This window comes from Curcuma longa, chromosome 18, assembly GCF_044706935.1.
Source record: "Curcuma longa cultivar G26 ecotype Majalengka, Jawa Barat chromosome 18, ITB_CL_G26_1.1, whole genome shotgun sequence".
Taxonomy (NCBI): Eukaryota; Viridiplantae; Streptophyta; class Magnoliopsida; order Zingiberales; family Zingiberaceae; genus Curcuma; species Curcuma longa.
In genome coordinates this window covers 3,363,775-3,378,363 of record NC_133878.1, presented here as the reverse complement: position 1 = coordinate 3,378,363, position 14,589 = coordinate 3,363,775, and the positions used below count along the sequence as shown (strand labels likewise).

The 14,589-nt window shown below is 51.8% G+C and overlaps 1 protein-coding gene across 1 annotated transcript; it reads right to left on the bottom strand.

The window, feature by feature from the left end:
• Positions 1-11,910: 11,910 nt before the first annotated feature.
• LOC141812078 (putative UPF0496 protein 2) lies at positions 11,911-12,798 on the bottom strand. The gene has a single exon (XM_074700127.1). It carries the CDS (start codon positions 12,796-12,798, stop codon positions 11,911-11,913), a length of 888 nt encoding a protein of 295 aa, XP_074556228.1.
• Positions 12,799-14,589: the final 1,791 nt, after the last annotated feature.

The window sequence follows — 14,589 nt, the reverse complement described above, 5'->3', positions numbered from 1 at the left end:
ACGTGTGGTTAGCCGAATGGAAGGATTCGGCATGTAGTTAGCCGAATGGAAGGATTCGGCTTGTAACTAGCCGAATGGACGGATTCGGCGTGTAACTAGCCGAATGGACGGATTCAGCGTGTAACTAGCCGAATGGACGGATTCGGCGCGTAACTAGCCGAATGGACGGATTCGGCGCGTAACTAGCCGAATGGACGGATTCAGCGTGTAACTAGCCGAATGGACGGATTCGACGCGTTAGCCGAATGGACGGATTCGGCATGCAGTCATCCGAATGGAGGACTTCGGCATGTAGTTAGCCGAATGGAGGGGTTCGCCGAGGTAAGCTTGTGCTACCCAAGGGGATTGACCCAGCGAGTGGGGACTCCTACGACGGGATCAACTTCAGACTCGAGTCTGATCATGGCTAACCCCAGGGTTTATCCCCGGAACATAAGCCTCCCCACTAGTCTAGTCGAAGGGAGCAGGAGGCGGACTGATTAGACCGAATCAGACTCGAGTTGAGTCCGATCCGGAGGCTCCTCAAATGAGAGAAAGAGAGAGGACGATCAAGCCGTTACACTGTTCAGAGGGGGACTAATCGTCGAGAGACACGTGTCGCTACGCGGCTGGTCATGCATTAACGAGGGGACTGGCGGCGTGCGTGCGCTAAAAGGGGCTGATGTCTTTCCCAAGACAGGCAATTAAGGAGGCGTGCCTTTTGTCCGCCTTTTCATATCATTGGTCTGACATCAGCAGATCTGCTCGGGGAATCATGTTGATCTGACGGTTCTCATCGGATCCTGCCTTTTCGATACTGCTTATCGGACGGTCCCGATGAAATAGGGTTTTAATATATAGCTGGCGAGAGATTACGGCGGGGTTATTTGCTGTCTTCGTCTTCGCGTGTGTCCGTTGCTGCTCAGTGTCTCAAGCTGCTTCATCTTCTTCTCCGACGAGTTTTCTGGCGTAAGCTCCATTTCTCTTTTCTCTTCTCGAGTTTCTTTTGGTGTCATTTCTTCTTCGTTCTCTCTTTCGAGTTTATTTTGTGTCCAGCCCTAGGTTTTATAATAATGTCGGAGTCTGAAAATGCCTGGTACGAGTCCGCTGTGTCTGTGTTTGATAGAGCGTCTAGGTCGGCGGTGAGAATCCAATATGAGATTCCTCCACAGTATAAGATTAAGGTTCCAAAAAGCCACCATCGGCCACACCTTCCCCCTCCTGGTTTCCAGACCTTTTTCCTTGATCAACTGGAAGGGAGGCCTGCGGTTCCCCATCCCCGAGTTCTATATTAGAATAGCCGCGTATTTCGGTGTCCCTGTCAACCAGTTGGCTCCTAACTCTTTTCGACTTTTAGCCTGTGTTAGTATAGTATTCCAAGTGTATAATATCCCTCTGAACCCGACGGTCTTCCATTACTTCTTCTTCCCGAAGAAGAAGGAAGACGGGGTTTTCTACCTTAATGCCCGTCCTCGTCTAAAATTCTTGGCCGAATGTCCCTCTTCTCTTAAGTTTTGGAAGACAAAGTTTTTCTTCGTGCGTCCCCCTAGTCCTGTTCGAGTAGCCGAGTGGCAGGACGACCTACCACTTCCCCCTCGGCTGAGCGGCTACAAGAAGGATGCCGCCTACTTGACGGCTTCGAAGGTGCTGGACGGCTTGATGTTTCACGCCGGGAGGATACTTAGCGAGGAGGGCCTTCTATTCCGAGCAGGCTTGAGTCCAATCGCTGCGGAGCTATCGCAGCCGCTTGGTAAGAGATACTTATTACTTTAGCTTGTTGATGTCTAATTTCATGTATTTCTTGTTTCTTCGCAGAGGATCTCTGGATGGCGGCTTCCATGAACAAGTTCATCAAGTGGGACCGGGCCTCCTTCAAGAAGCTGACCACCCCCGACCACTCGGAAGAGAGCCCGGCTGCAACAGCCTCTGCGGCCGACCGATCTGCCGCAGTAGAGTCCGAAGAGAGGTCTCATTCGGCCACCCCATCAGGCCGAATGGGCGAGAGGCCCTCTTCGGAAAAGCCTCGCGAGAAGGCCTCCAAGGCGAAGGAGCCCCGATCTGAGAGGTCCAAGGAGCCGGCTCCGACAGCTAAGAAACCCCGCGTGGAGGAGCCACGCGAGAAGGCTCCTAAGGCCAAGACGCTAACCATCAACGAACCGACTAACGAGCAAGCGTCTCGGCCACGTCCTTCAGCAGCTGAGACGGGCAAATTGAAGCAGAAGGTTCGTCCAGCTCCGACACCACAACCTAAGAAGAAGAAGAAATCTTCCAGCCCTCGGAGGGTGGCTGCTGCGACGCCCGGCGCCGAGTCAAGTCGCGGGGCGAAGGGGCAGCAAGGGTCGCGGGCGTTAACTGCTCGTGCCGAATCGCCAGTATATTCTGCGGCCGAATCGCCAGTTCCTACAACAGCCGCTATACCCAGCCCAGTACCGTCAAGGGCCGAACCGGTTGGTTCGGCATCATTATTAGAGAGGCGGGAGGAGGTTACAAGCGGCAGGCCATCTACCCCTCCCTCTGCTCCTGTGGTGGACTTGGAGCAGGCGGCAGAAAGGAGTACGCGCCTGAACATGCGGGAGACTTCTCCTCGCATTACTAGGGAGGAGTCGCCCCGCTGCATCATCCACCCAGCAGCCGTGTGTCCTCCTGGTGCGGTAGGAGTATACCCCGGAGGCATATTTCCTCCTGGTGAGGTTCAATTGCCTCCCATCGCGGCGGACGCCCCCTCCATCGGGCCGAAATCAGTGATATCCTTGATCAATCCGCAGGCATCGGGGGCCGCCTACTACGAGCCTTTAACCCTATCTGATATGACCAGCCGCTCCATATACAGTATGTACCGGGTAAGTTTTCTTAATATTTTATCTCCTTTATTTCCTTAGATAAGTAAAGCTAACCATCCGCTTGCAGATTTTGGCTGAACTACTTGGAGCTACACAACCGCTTGCCCGGCGTCTACAATCACTTCAAGCTACTAGACGGGCAAGTGGCCGAGTTGACGGCCAAGGAAGCCGAACTGAAGGCCAAGGGAGCCGAGCTGACGAAGGGGCTCGAGGCAGCCCGATCCGCTGTCAGCCAGCCGGAACATCAGGAACAGCTACGCTCCCTGGAAGAACAAGTAGCTGCGCTGAAGGTTCGCGAAGCGGATTTGACCTCTGAGCTTGAGGCGGCTCGGTCAGCTGCCAACCAAGTAGAGCAGCAATCTCAACTGCGTTCCTTGGAGGAGTAGACTCCTTGCAGGCCAAGGAGGCACCTGGCCAAAGAGCTATACATATCCCGCTCCGTAGCTGACCAACATCAGCATCAGGCTAGCCTGGCCAAGGCACAAGTGCTTACCGCCGAGAACCGAGTCGAGACTGTGGAACGGGAGCTGCAAGAGGCCAGGTCCCAGGAGCAGGAGGCTCAGGAAGAGCTGAAGCAGAAGAAGGACCGGCTGATAGAGCAGGATACTCAGCTGGCCAAACAGGAAGAAGAAATAAGAGAGCTGAAGATCCAGTTAGATCAGAAATGCGCCGATCTGGACTTCGCCTGCGACGAGTCTAAGGGTTTGAAAGAGAAGGTCGCCAGGCTAACCGACGAGGTGACCCAGCTGAAGAAGCAGGCGGCCGACTTAGCCGAGTCGGCTAAAGTAGTCGAAGACGTCTCAGCTGACGCTCGGAGTGAGCTGGCGGCCTACAAGCTCAGTGAAGAGGACCGACTGGAGGAGGCCAAGGAGACTTGGCTGAAGTCAAAAGAATTCACTGATCAATTTCTGGAAAAGACCGGCAGCATGCTCCAGGCCGGATTTGAGGGAGCCTTGAGGCAGCTCCAGGAGGCGGGCGTGGTTATTTCAGATGCAGCCTTTGACAAGTTAGATCCGCAAAAGGTGTGGAAGGCCTTGCCTGCTTCCATGTGGACAGCTTCAGCGGTGCTGAAGAAGCCTCCAACCGGCAAGGGGAAAGGGAAGAAATAGAGGCCTCCTACTGCAGCTACCCGCATATACTTTTTGTAACTTGTACATTTTTTGGAGTTATCAATGAAATATTTTGTCAGCTGTTTGCATGAGTTGGGTCTCTGGTCATTACCCTTAGATATCCTCTAGGGTACACTACTGCATTCTTGGCTAGCCGAAACGAGTTAGGATGCACTTGACCGAAATGAGAGAGATAGCCGGACTAACTCAGAGTCATGTAAAAGGAGATTCTGAATGAGTGGGGAGTATGAGAGAATCAAACTCTCTTATAAGCGAGCAGTCATGGAAAAGGTACTTAAAGCCGAGCAGCTTGTTCATCCGGCTCTAAACATGTTCAGCCTAGTAGACGGTTATAAACGGGGATCCTGATATGTTCTACCGAATGGCGGATACTAGTGATTCGGACGGGTGCTCATGTTTGACGAGTGTCGAGTGACAGAACGAATGTCGCATGTGGACGAACAATGGGTGCTTCGCCCCGAGGGTCTTGGCATGCGAATTCCACATGAATTACCCTCGAATCGCCTCATGGGGTTGTCCGTGGAACTTAGCGTGTGGGGGATGAGCTTGAGAATGATTCAGGAATTCGGATGGTGCGGGCTTGTGGACGATTCGGAAATATAGATGGTCCGGGCGTGCGGACGATTCGGAAATGTAGACGGTCCGGGCGTGCGGACGATTCGAAAATGTAGACGGTCCGGGCGTGCGGACGATCAGAAATGTAGACGGTCCTGGCGTGCGGACGATTCGGAAGTGTGAACGGTCCCGTGCTTGCGGACGATTCGGAAGTGTGAACGGTCCGTGCTTGCGGACGATTCGGAAATGCCTGAGTTAGCGACTGCCTTGAGTTTATACATGAGTTGGTGTGGGCGGATGCTTCCGTGTTAGGAAGGCATAGGTGATGGCTGCCGCTTCTGTATCAAGAAGGCGTCACCATCATAAAGGAGGAGAGCAAGTGTTGCCTTACCTCCTGACTTGGATGTGGAGTAGGTCCGAGACCTATGGCAGAGTCGATGGAGTAGGTCCGGGACCTAATTATGTCGGTGGAGTAGGTCCGAGACCTAATGCAGAGTCGATGGAGTAGGTCCGAGACCTAATTATGTCGGTGGAGTAGGTCCGAGACCTAATGCAGAGTCGATGGAGTAGGTCCGAGACCTAATTATGTCGGTGGAGTAGGTCCGAGACCTAAGTTGGCTCGATCCGCGACTATGTCCGAGTCGGGAGAGTATTGTGAATGGCCGAGAAACCTTGGAGTGGGGGAGGCCTGTAAACAACGCTACTTGTCATTGCATGGAGGGAATGAATATAGGCAAGTAATGAAATGTATCGAAATGAGTTTAAGTATGATAAGGTCGTAAGTGCGTGGCGCTCCATGGTCTGATCAAGTCCTTTCCCTCCGAGTCGGTGAGGTAGTAGGCGCCGGAGCTTGTCTTCTTGGTTACCCGATAGGGGCCTTCCCATGGCGGTTCAAGCTTGCCCACTTCGCCTGCCGGTTTCGCTTTCTTCCAAACCAAGTCCCCTACTTGGAATGATCTGGGGATCACTCGGCGGTTGTACTTGGCGCACATCCTCTGTCGGTAGGCCATGAGTCGTGAGGCGGCTCTGTCTCTATCTTCCGTGATGAAGTCCAGCTCCATCCTTCGGCGCTCCCCGTTGTCTTCATCGTAGAGCCTTCTTCTGTCTGAGGGGACTCCTACCTCCATTGGCACCACAGCTTCTCCTCCGTACACCAAGTGGAATGGTGTCATGCCGGTGCCTTCCCTCGGCGTGGTTCGGTAGGCCCATAGTACGCAAGGGAGCTCCTCCACCCAGCTGCCTCCTTCATGATCCAGCTTAGTCTTGAGGCCATGCAATATCTCCCGATTGGTGACTTCAGCCTGACCATTAGCTTGCGGATAAGCCACAGAGGTGAATGCTTGTTGGATGCCGAGTCCCTGGCACCAAGACTGAATCTTCTTTCCTTGAAACTGCCGGCCATTGTCTGATACTAGCCGGTGGGGGATGCCATACCGACAGACAATACTCTTCCATAAAAATTTGATAACGGCCTCTTCGGTGATGCGGGCAAGGGCTTCAGCTTCGACCCACTTAGAAAAGTAGTCAACTGCGACTAGTAAGAATTTCTTCTGTTGCGGCCCTGTCGGGAAGGGACCTACAATGTCCATGCCCCATTGATCGAAAGGACACGAAGTAGTGGAGGCCTTCAGCAATTCCGTCGGTCGCCTTGAGAAGTTCTGATATTTCTGGCAGTGCAGGCAGGTGGACACTAGCTTTGCCGCATCAGCTTGAAGAGTCGGCCAGAAGTAGCCGGCCAATAAAATCTTCCGGGCCAAGGATCTTCCTCCTGGATGGTTGCCACAGCATCCTTGATGAGCCTCCCGCAAGACATAGTCGGCATCCTCTGGTCCCAGGCATTTGAGCAAGAGGACGGGAGAAGGCGCGCCGATACAACTGATCTCCTATCAGAGTGAATCGGGCCGCGCGCCTTCTGAGTACTTTGGCCGAACCGGGGTCAGAGGGAGTGATGCCTGTCTGAAGGAAGTTCACTAGGGGACTTCTCCAGTCTTCTAGCTCTGAAGCGGCTTCGGCCTGGTCTATTTGGGCGACGAAGGATACTTGAGTGATGGGCCCTTCGTCTGTCCATTCGGTCATGGAGCTGGCCAATCGGGCTAATTCATCAGCCTTAGTATTCTCGGTCCGGGGAATTTTCAAGAGGGAGACTTCTATGAATTCTGCTTTGAGCTTGATGAAGGCTTCAGAATACCGGCGAAGTCGGTCATTGCGAACTTCGCAAGTGCCTGCTGTTTGCTGCGCCACCAACTGAGAATCCGAATACAACTGGACCCGCGCAGCTCCCATTCGCTTGGCCGCCTGCAGACCAGCCAGCACAGCTTCGTACTCAGCTTCATTGTTGGACGCGCGGAAACTTAACCGGATGGAGAGCCGGATCTCCTCTTCTTGAGGGGAGATCAATACGACACCCACTCCGCTTCCTTGCTGATTTGAGGAGCCATCTACATACACCCTCCAGGTCTGCTCCGGCTCTCCTTCAGGCATCTCAATAAGAAAATCAGCCAAGGCTTGGGCCTTGATGGCTGTCCGGGGCTGGTATTGAATATCATATTCTCCAAGTTCCACGGTCCACTTGATAAGCCGTCCGGAGATCTCTGGATTGGTGAGCAGTCGGCCCAGGTTACTATTGGTCATTACTGTAACTGGGTGGGACAAGAAATAGGGGCGTAGCTTCCGCACAGATAGGACGAGCATCCAAGCCAGCTTCTCCAGATTAGAATACCGAGTCTCCGCGTCCTTGAAGAAGATGGCTGGAGAAATAAATGGGATGTTGAGACTGACCTTCTTGCTTGACCAACACGGAGCTAGCTGCAAAATTGGAGGCCGCTAAGTACATGAACAGGGGCTCGCCTGGTGAAGGTTTGGCGAGCCGAGGGAGCTGGGCAAGGTATTCCTTGAGCTCGGAGAAAGCCTTATCACAGTCTGCATTCCATTCAAACTTATGTGCCCGCTTCAAGACCTTGAAGAATGGGAGACTTCGCTCTGCTGCCCGAGAGATGAACCGAGAGAGTGCAGTGATCCGGCCCATCAGTTTTTGTGCTTCTCTGAGGTTGCGAGGTGGAGCCATATGAGATAAGGCTTGAACTTTGTCTGGATTTGCCTCAATTCCTTCTTCCGTCACTATATAGCCGAGGAACTTTCCCACTCGGACACCAAATAGGCACTTAGCCGGATTCAGCTTCAGACCGTATTGGCGTAGGGTGCCGCAAGTCTCTTCTATGTCGGCAATGAGGGAGCTTCCCCTTTCGGACTTGATCAGTATATCATCCACGTACACTTCGATGTTACGGCCTTGTTGATGCCGGAAGATTTGGTCCATCAAACGTTGGTAAGTGGCTCCGGCATTCTTGAGTCCGAACGGCATCACAGTATAACAGAAAGTTCCATCTGCCGTTATAAAACTGACCTTGTCTTGGTCATCTACAGAAAGAGGGATTTGGTGATATCCCTGATAAGCATCAAGCATACATATGTATTCATGACCAGAGGTCGAGTCAACTAGCTGATCTATGCGGGGCAGCGGATAGCAGTCCTTCGGACAAGCTTTGTTCAGATCCCTGAAATCCACGCAGACCCTCCATTTGTTCCCGGGCTTTGACACCAGCACCACGTTGGAGAGCCAAGTAGGGAAGTGCACCTCCTTGATGTATCCAGATTTCAGCAACTTCTGCACTTCATCTCGAATCACCTTGTTCTGCTCGGGGCCGAAGTGGCGTCTCTTCTGTTTGATGGGGCGAGCCCCCAGCAGGACGTTGAGGCGGTGCATGGCGATGTCAGGAGAAACTCCCGTCAGATTGGCCGGATCCCAGGCGAAGACGTCTTGGTTCCGACGAAGGCATTCGGCTAACTCCTGCTTCAGTTCAAATGGCAATTCGGCGGCAACATGCACGGCTGCTTCCGGACGATCAGGGCATATCTGCAGGAGTTCTTTTCCAGTAGCAGCACGAGGATTCGGCGCTTCTTGCACAGCGTGCACCTCTGCTCCTTGGGTCCGTCGAGTCTTCCTGACCTCAGTACGGACCGAGTCAACATAGCAACGCCTCGCCGTCAATTGGTTGCCCCTCGCTTCCCCTACTAAGTCCCCCACAGGGAACTTGATCTTCTGGTGGTAGGTAGAGACGATGGCGGAGAAGGCGCCGAGTGTAGGTCGCCCTAGGATCACATTATAAGAAGAGGGAGCATCCACTATGGTGAAGAAGCAGTACCTTGTCCTTCTAGCTGGTTCCTCACCAAGAGAGATGGCCAGACGGATCTGTCCCAGAGGGCGCACTTCATTCCCCGTGAAGCCATAAAGAGACGTAGCCATGGGCTCCAGGTCATCCATGTCGATTTGCATCTGCTTGAAGGCGGACATGAATATGATGTTGACAGAACTGCCGGTGTCAACGAATACTCTGGAAATCTCATAGTTAGCGATGGTGGCTCTTATGACCAGCGCATCGTCATGAGGAGTTTCAACTCCTTCTAAGTCTTGGGGTCCAAAACCAATGATTGGCCCCGTGCTCTGACTTCCTCCGGCCACACCACAGACTTCCAGCTGTCGGCTATGAGCCTTCCTGGCCCGATTGGAATCTCCGTCAGTAGCTCCCCCTGTAATCATAAGAATATTACCGAGGGGGCGTTATCTTGGTTGCCGGCTCGGGGGTCACGGGAGCCAGATCCTTGACCGCGGCTCCCTTCATTCTGTGCCGGGGGAGTGAGCTCTCTCGGAGAACGGTGGCGCTTGGGGGTAGTTCGAGGAGAAGGTGGTAGCAGTTGAGCAGTGGCTTGATGATGAGTCTCCTGTAGGTGTTGAGGGGCGGGCCTCATTCCTCATGAACGCTGGTCTTCTATTTCACGGAGGACCCGGGCATACTGATGACAATCCCGAGTGTCGTGAGTTCTTGACTTATGATACGCACAGAAGCGCGGCAGCCATCGCGAAGGCCCAGAAGCTTGAGTGGACCGAAAATCCACTGCTTGGATGGCACGGGGGATACCTGTCTGTCTAGCCGGGTGTTCAGGCTCCGATCTTCTGAGTGGTTGAGGTGGTTGGCGATGCTCGCTTCGGACAGCCGAAGCGGACTGCCGACTCGGACCGCCATGAGAGGAGGTGTCGGCGTTCACCCGCCGAGCCGATTGAGCTTCTTCCACATGTATGTACTTGTCGGCTCTGGCCATCAGCATATCGAAATTCTCCGGAGGCTTCTTGATGAGCGACCTGAAGAAGTCCACCTCTATCAGCCCTTGTGAGAAGGCACTGACGAGGACTTCCGAAGGAGCTGCTGGGACTTCTTGTGCTCCTTGATTAAATCTGCGCAGGTAGTCCTTTAGTGACTCTTTGGATCTCTGTTTGATGGCAAAGAGATCCATCACCGTCTTTCGATAGGCGCGACTGGTGGCGAAGTGCCTTAGAAAGGAACTTCTGAAATCGTTAAAGGAGCAAATGGAGGCTGGAGGTAGGTGATTGAACCAACGAACCGCAGCACCAGCCAAAGTTGTTAAGAAAACCCGGCACTTGATAGCATCCGTGTACTGGTGGAGGGTCGCAGCGTTTTCAAACTTGCCCAAGTGATCTTCGGGATCCGTTGCTCCGGTGTAGTCCACGAGCTGAGGGGCACAGAAATGGCGCGGGAGTTCTTCCTCCAATATCCACTGGGCAAATGGAGATTTGTGAGAACTGCTACCTTCCTCGGGACCGGGACCCTTGCCACGTGGAGGGCGTCGAGGCGGGGTCCGGGCAGCTGCGGATTCTACGGACGTCCCTCCATAGTCTTCGAATAGGTACGGTTGCGGCGGGCCCTGAGCCTGATGGGCTTGATGGGCCTGATGGGCCTGTTGAGCTGGAGCCTGATAGGCTGGGTCATGATGGACCTGAGCAAAATGGGCTGGGGCTTGATGGGCCGGAGATTGGTGGGCTTGAGTATGATGGGCCTCAGTGGGCTCGAACAACCGGCGAGCTGGGGCCGGCGCCGGCGCCGGTGCTGGGGGCGCTTCAGCAGAAAATGAAAGAGGTCTTGAAGGGCCAGCTGGTACCTGTTGCTGCTGTTGTTGCTGCTGGGAAATCGCCAGGACGGCGGCGGCCACCGCCCTATCAAAGTCTTCTTGTGTCATGGCGACGAAGTAAGGTTGAGGAGGCTGGGGAGGTTCGTCCGTTGGCATCTCAAATCCGGGCGAAGCTGTTCCCACAGACGGCGCCAAAATATGTTCCGGTTGAGAACAGCTTCAGGACGTGTCACCGGACCTCCTCGTAGATGGCCTTGAACAGTGGCAGAGGACGGGGGCAGTGACAGCTTCACGATTACCGGAAACCTCGACGGAGCAGACGATGATCAGCAACAGCTTCAGGGACAGCCTGCACTCACAGGGACCGTCAGTAGGATGGCCAGGGGGTGCCCTGGCGCGACCACTCCGACGATCAAGTCAGGGACGGAGGAAGAAGATGATGAACAGTAGGAAGAAAGTAGTTGGGAGTATGAGAGTTGCCAGAGAGTTTACCTGCGGAGCGGAGTGGTCTTTTTAAAGGGAGATAAGCGTGCATACCTGTCACGTCATCATTTAAGGAATGTCTCATCATGATAAATGAGGTGGCAGGAACAATCGAGTTCCTTGTCCCATCGCCGGTAAAGCAGTATCTTGTCACCATCTGAGTGTGCAACGGAGCAAGCCGCGGAGATATAATCTTGATTGATTAAGGGCGTCCATGGGTTTGTCAAAGATCATGATGAGGTGGGCCAGGGCATTGAGAGGAGGGTAGTAGTACCAAAGGACTAGCAGAACGTAGGCGAAAGCCATATGAAGCGATCCTTCGATTTGGCGTGTAGTTGGTCGAATGGAAGGATTCGGCTTGCAGTCATCCGAATGGAAGACTTCGGCATGTGTGTAGCCGAATAGAAGGATTCGACTTGTAACTAGCCGAATGGACGGATTCGGCGTGTAACTAGCCGAATGGACGGATTCGGCATGTAACTAGCCGAATGGACAGATTCGACGCGTAACTAGCCGAATGGACGGATTCGGCGCGTAACTAGCCGAATGGATGGATTCGGCGCGTAACTAGCCGAATGGACGGATTCGGCCTGCAATCATCCGAATGGAGGACTTCGGCATGTAGTTAGCCGAATGGAGGACTTCGGCATGTAGTTAGCCGAATGGAGGGGTTCGCCGAGGTAAGCTTGTGCTACCCAAGGGGATTGACCCAGCGAGTGGGGACTCCTACGACGGGATCAACTTCAGACTCGAGTCTGATCATGGCCAACCCCAGGGTTTATCCCCGGAACACTTTTAATTTATGATTCTAAAATAGAAAAATAAAATATTTAAAATTCATAATGAGAAAAAAACGGAAAACAAGAGCTTCTCCACTGTTAAATTGATCTAAGCAATACGATAGATAGTGTGGCTGGCGGCATCCGACGGTAGGATAGTGCTCATTGAGGCGTATGGCGGAGTTGTATGTGGTGCAGCACCATTCTCCTTGTCCTGTTGATGTTGAGGAAGCACAAGAAGACGTACTCTTCCAGCTCCCTCAGCTGCTGCATCAGCCCTCCCTCCCTCGCTCCCAACTCCCGCACCACCTCCTCCGCCATCACAACCACTCGCTCCGCCCCTGACGGCCACTCCTGATCCTCCTCCTCTTCCCCCGCCGCCGCCACCAACAGCATCCCGATCACCTGCCGCGCGTGATCGATCTCCGCCCGCACCCTCCTCACCATGCTCCCCAACGTGTCCATGTCCCTCTCCAACGCGAACGCACCCCGTGCCGCCGCCGCGACCTGCGCAGCCTCCCTCCCCTCCTCCTCGGCCGCCTCCCTCCCGCCACACAACCTTGCTGCCATCCTCCGTCGCCGCCTTCCCCGACGCACTGCCAGCTGCCGGTGCGCCTCCATCAGCTGGTTCGCCACCGGGTCGTCCAGCTCCACCTCCTCGCTGAAGGGGTTCCACTGCCGGCGGAACCGCCGGAGACCCGCGACGGCGAAGGACCCGTCGCCTGCCCCGGCGGCGAAGCGGGCCTCGCCCAGCTGAGCCTGGTTCGCGCGCGCGCAGTGGATGGAGTCGAGCAGCGAGCCGCAGGAGCGGCAGGCGCGGGAGGTTGTGTTGAAGAAAGCGACGACGAGGCGCGGCAGCCGCGGCTGCGCGTCGCGGATGATGCTGGCGAGCGTCTCCTGGTTTGGCTGCAGAAGGACAGTGTAGTCCGGCGACGGCGCCGCGGCCGACGAGGCCTCCTCGACCTGGAGGCACAAGTTCGTGTAGGAACTGGTTCGGATCGCGCACAAGTACTCCTCTTCCACTGATTTCCCCATTTGTGAAATCACCATGAAAACTATCAGAGCAAACCAATTAACAAACAATAAAAAATACAACAAAAACGTCAAAACCACTTGAAGCAGAAGACTAAATCTTGCGACTTTTCAGAGATTAGAATCAGAACACAGAGATAGATATGCTAAAAGCAATGAGGGAGAGGAAATTAAATGCATGCTGGGATGGAATTAATCATCCTGCTGCTTCTCCACAAATGCTATCTTTCTTGTCCATGGCGCATAAATGCGAGCGTACCTGTCGTTTTCTCAAAGATACTGCATGCTCAACCACAAACACACGTTCTTTGGTTGCATCAAGTTTGTGTTGCGAGGAGAAAGAAGGATGTATACGAGTTTATATATAAAATGTGCAGTACCTGCCGTATTTTGATGATATCTGAATTAATCATATCAGAGGGTGAAAAGGATGTTTGCCAAACGGGAGGTCGAGGTCAGTGAATCTCACATATCTTGGAGCCTTGAAATGCGGAACTGCCTGCTGCTTCGGCTGCGTTCTGCATAATCTTTAATTCTACTCTTCTTCAGCTGCTTCGGCTGCGTTCTGCATAATCTTTAATTCTACTCTTCTTCAGCACTGAGATATTCTTCGGGTGGAGGAAACTTGCACGAGCCAGATTTTGATTTAGGCACCGACAATGTTCTCTTGCCACCAATTTCATGTGTGATTTCCTTTCACTCCTTCGTTGGTTACTTTGGAGAGTGGTGGACGAAGCAGCGAAGGAAGGCATTAATTGTACAGAAATTAAAATAGAATTGCTCGTTACATAATTTAAAAATGGGGCAAAAGTCAAATAATGGACGCCGCCGCTTATTTTTGTAATTATACATCACATTTTAATTTTTTTTATTAAAATGGTACCTCCGTATAATTATTCAACTATTCTACATTATATTATATTTATTATTATCTTTCTCCTATATTATTCCATCTAAATTATAAATAGGGAGCACATTTTAATAGCTACGAGTCTATAATTGTTACATAATTGTAATAATTATGATTTAATAGTAGTTATAATTGAGCTGTCATATAGTTATAGCGGCTGCAAAATCATAGTTACTATAATTTGAATATTAGGTAAGTTTTGATAGATTATAATTTTAAATTCAGATTGAATCATGGGGCGCATAAAATATCAAATCGAAGTTGATTAAAAGATCTACATTTGTTATTAGGTGTAACTCTTAATGACCTAGTCTTAGTTTCAAAAAACATCATTTAAAATTTTTTCGGAGGCTCCAAAAAATTTTAATCTTTTTTATTTAAGGTTATTTTCATGTTGTAGCAACTATGATTTTGTAGTTGTTATAACTATTGTAGTTGTAGTAGTTATGATATCATACATGCTACAATATGTATAACAGCTACGGTTTCGTAGATACTATAATGCGCTCGTTCAATTTAGAATTTAAGCAAGAGATATATGCGAGATAATAAAGGGAACAGTACCGGAGGATATTTATGCCATTTTATAGAGGGTAAGACATCCTTTTGATAAAAATCAAAGCAAGACGCTCTTTTGATGATTTAAAAATAGTGAAACATTCTTTTCACTTTTGTCCTTAAAAATGATTTATAGATAAATTAAAAAAAATTATTTTTTCTATTTTCTTATCCATAAAAAAATGGACGGAACAAAGTTCCCATCCTCTCAAAACAACTTCCCAACAAACATTAGTAACTAACGATGAGATTACAACCCTCACAACTCCCTTCGAACTCAGACAAATTTCGATAACTAGCTCTCCCAATGACATTGCAGATGTTAGGATTTTTATCGCTAT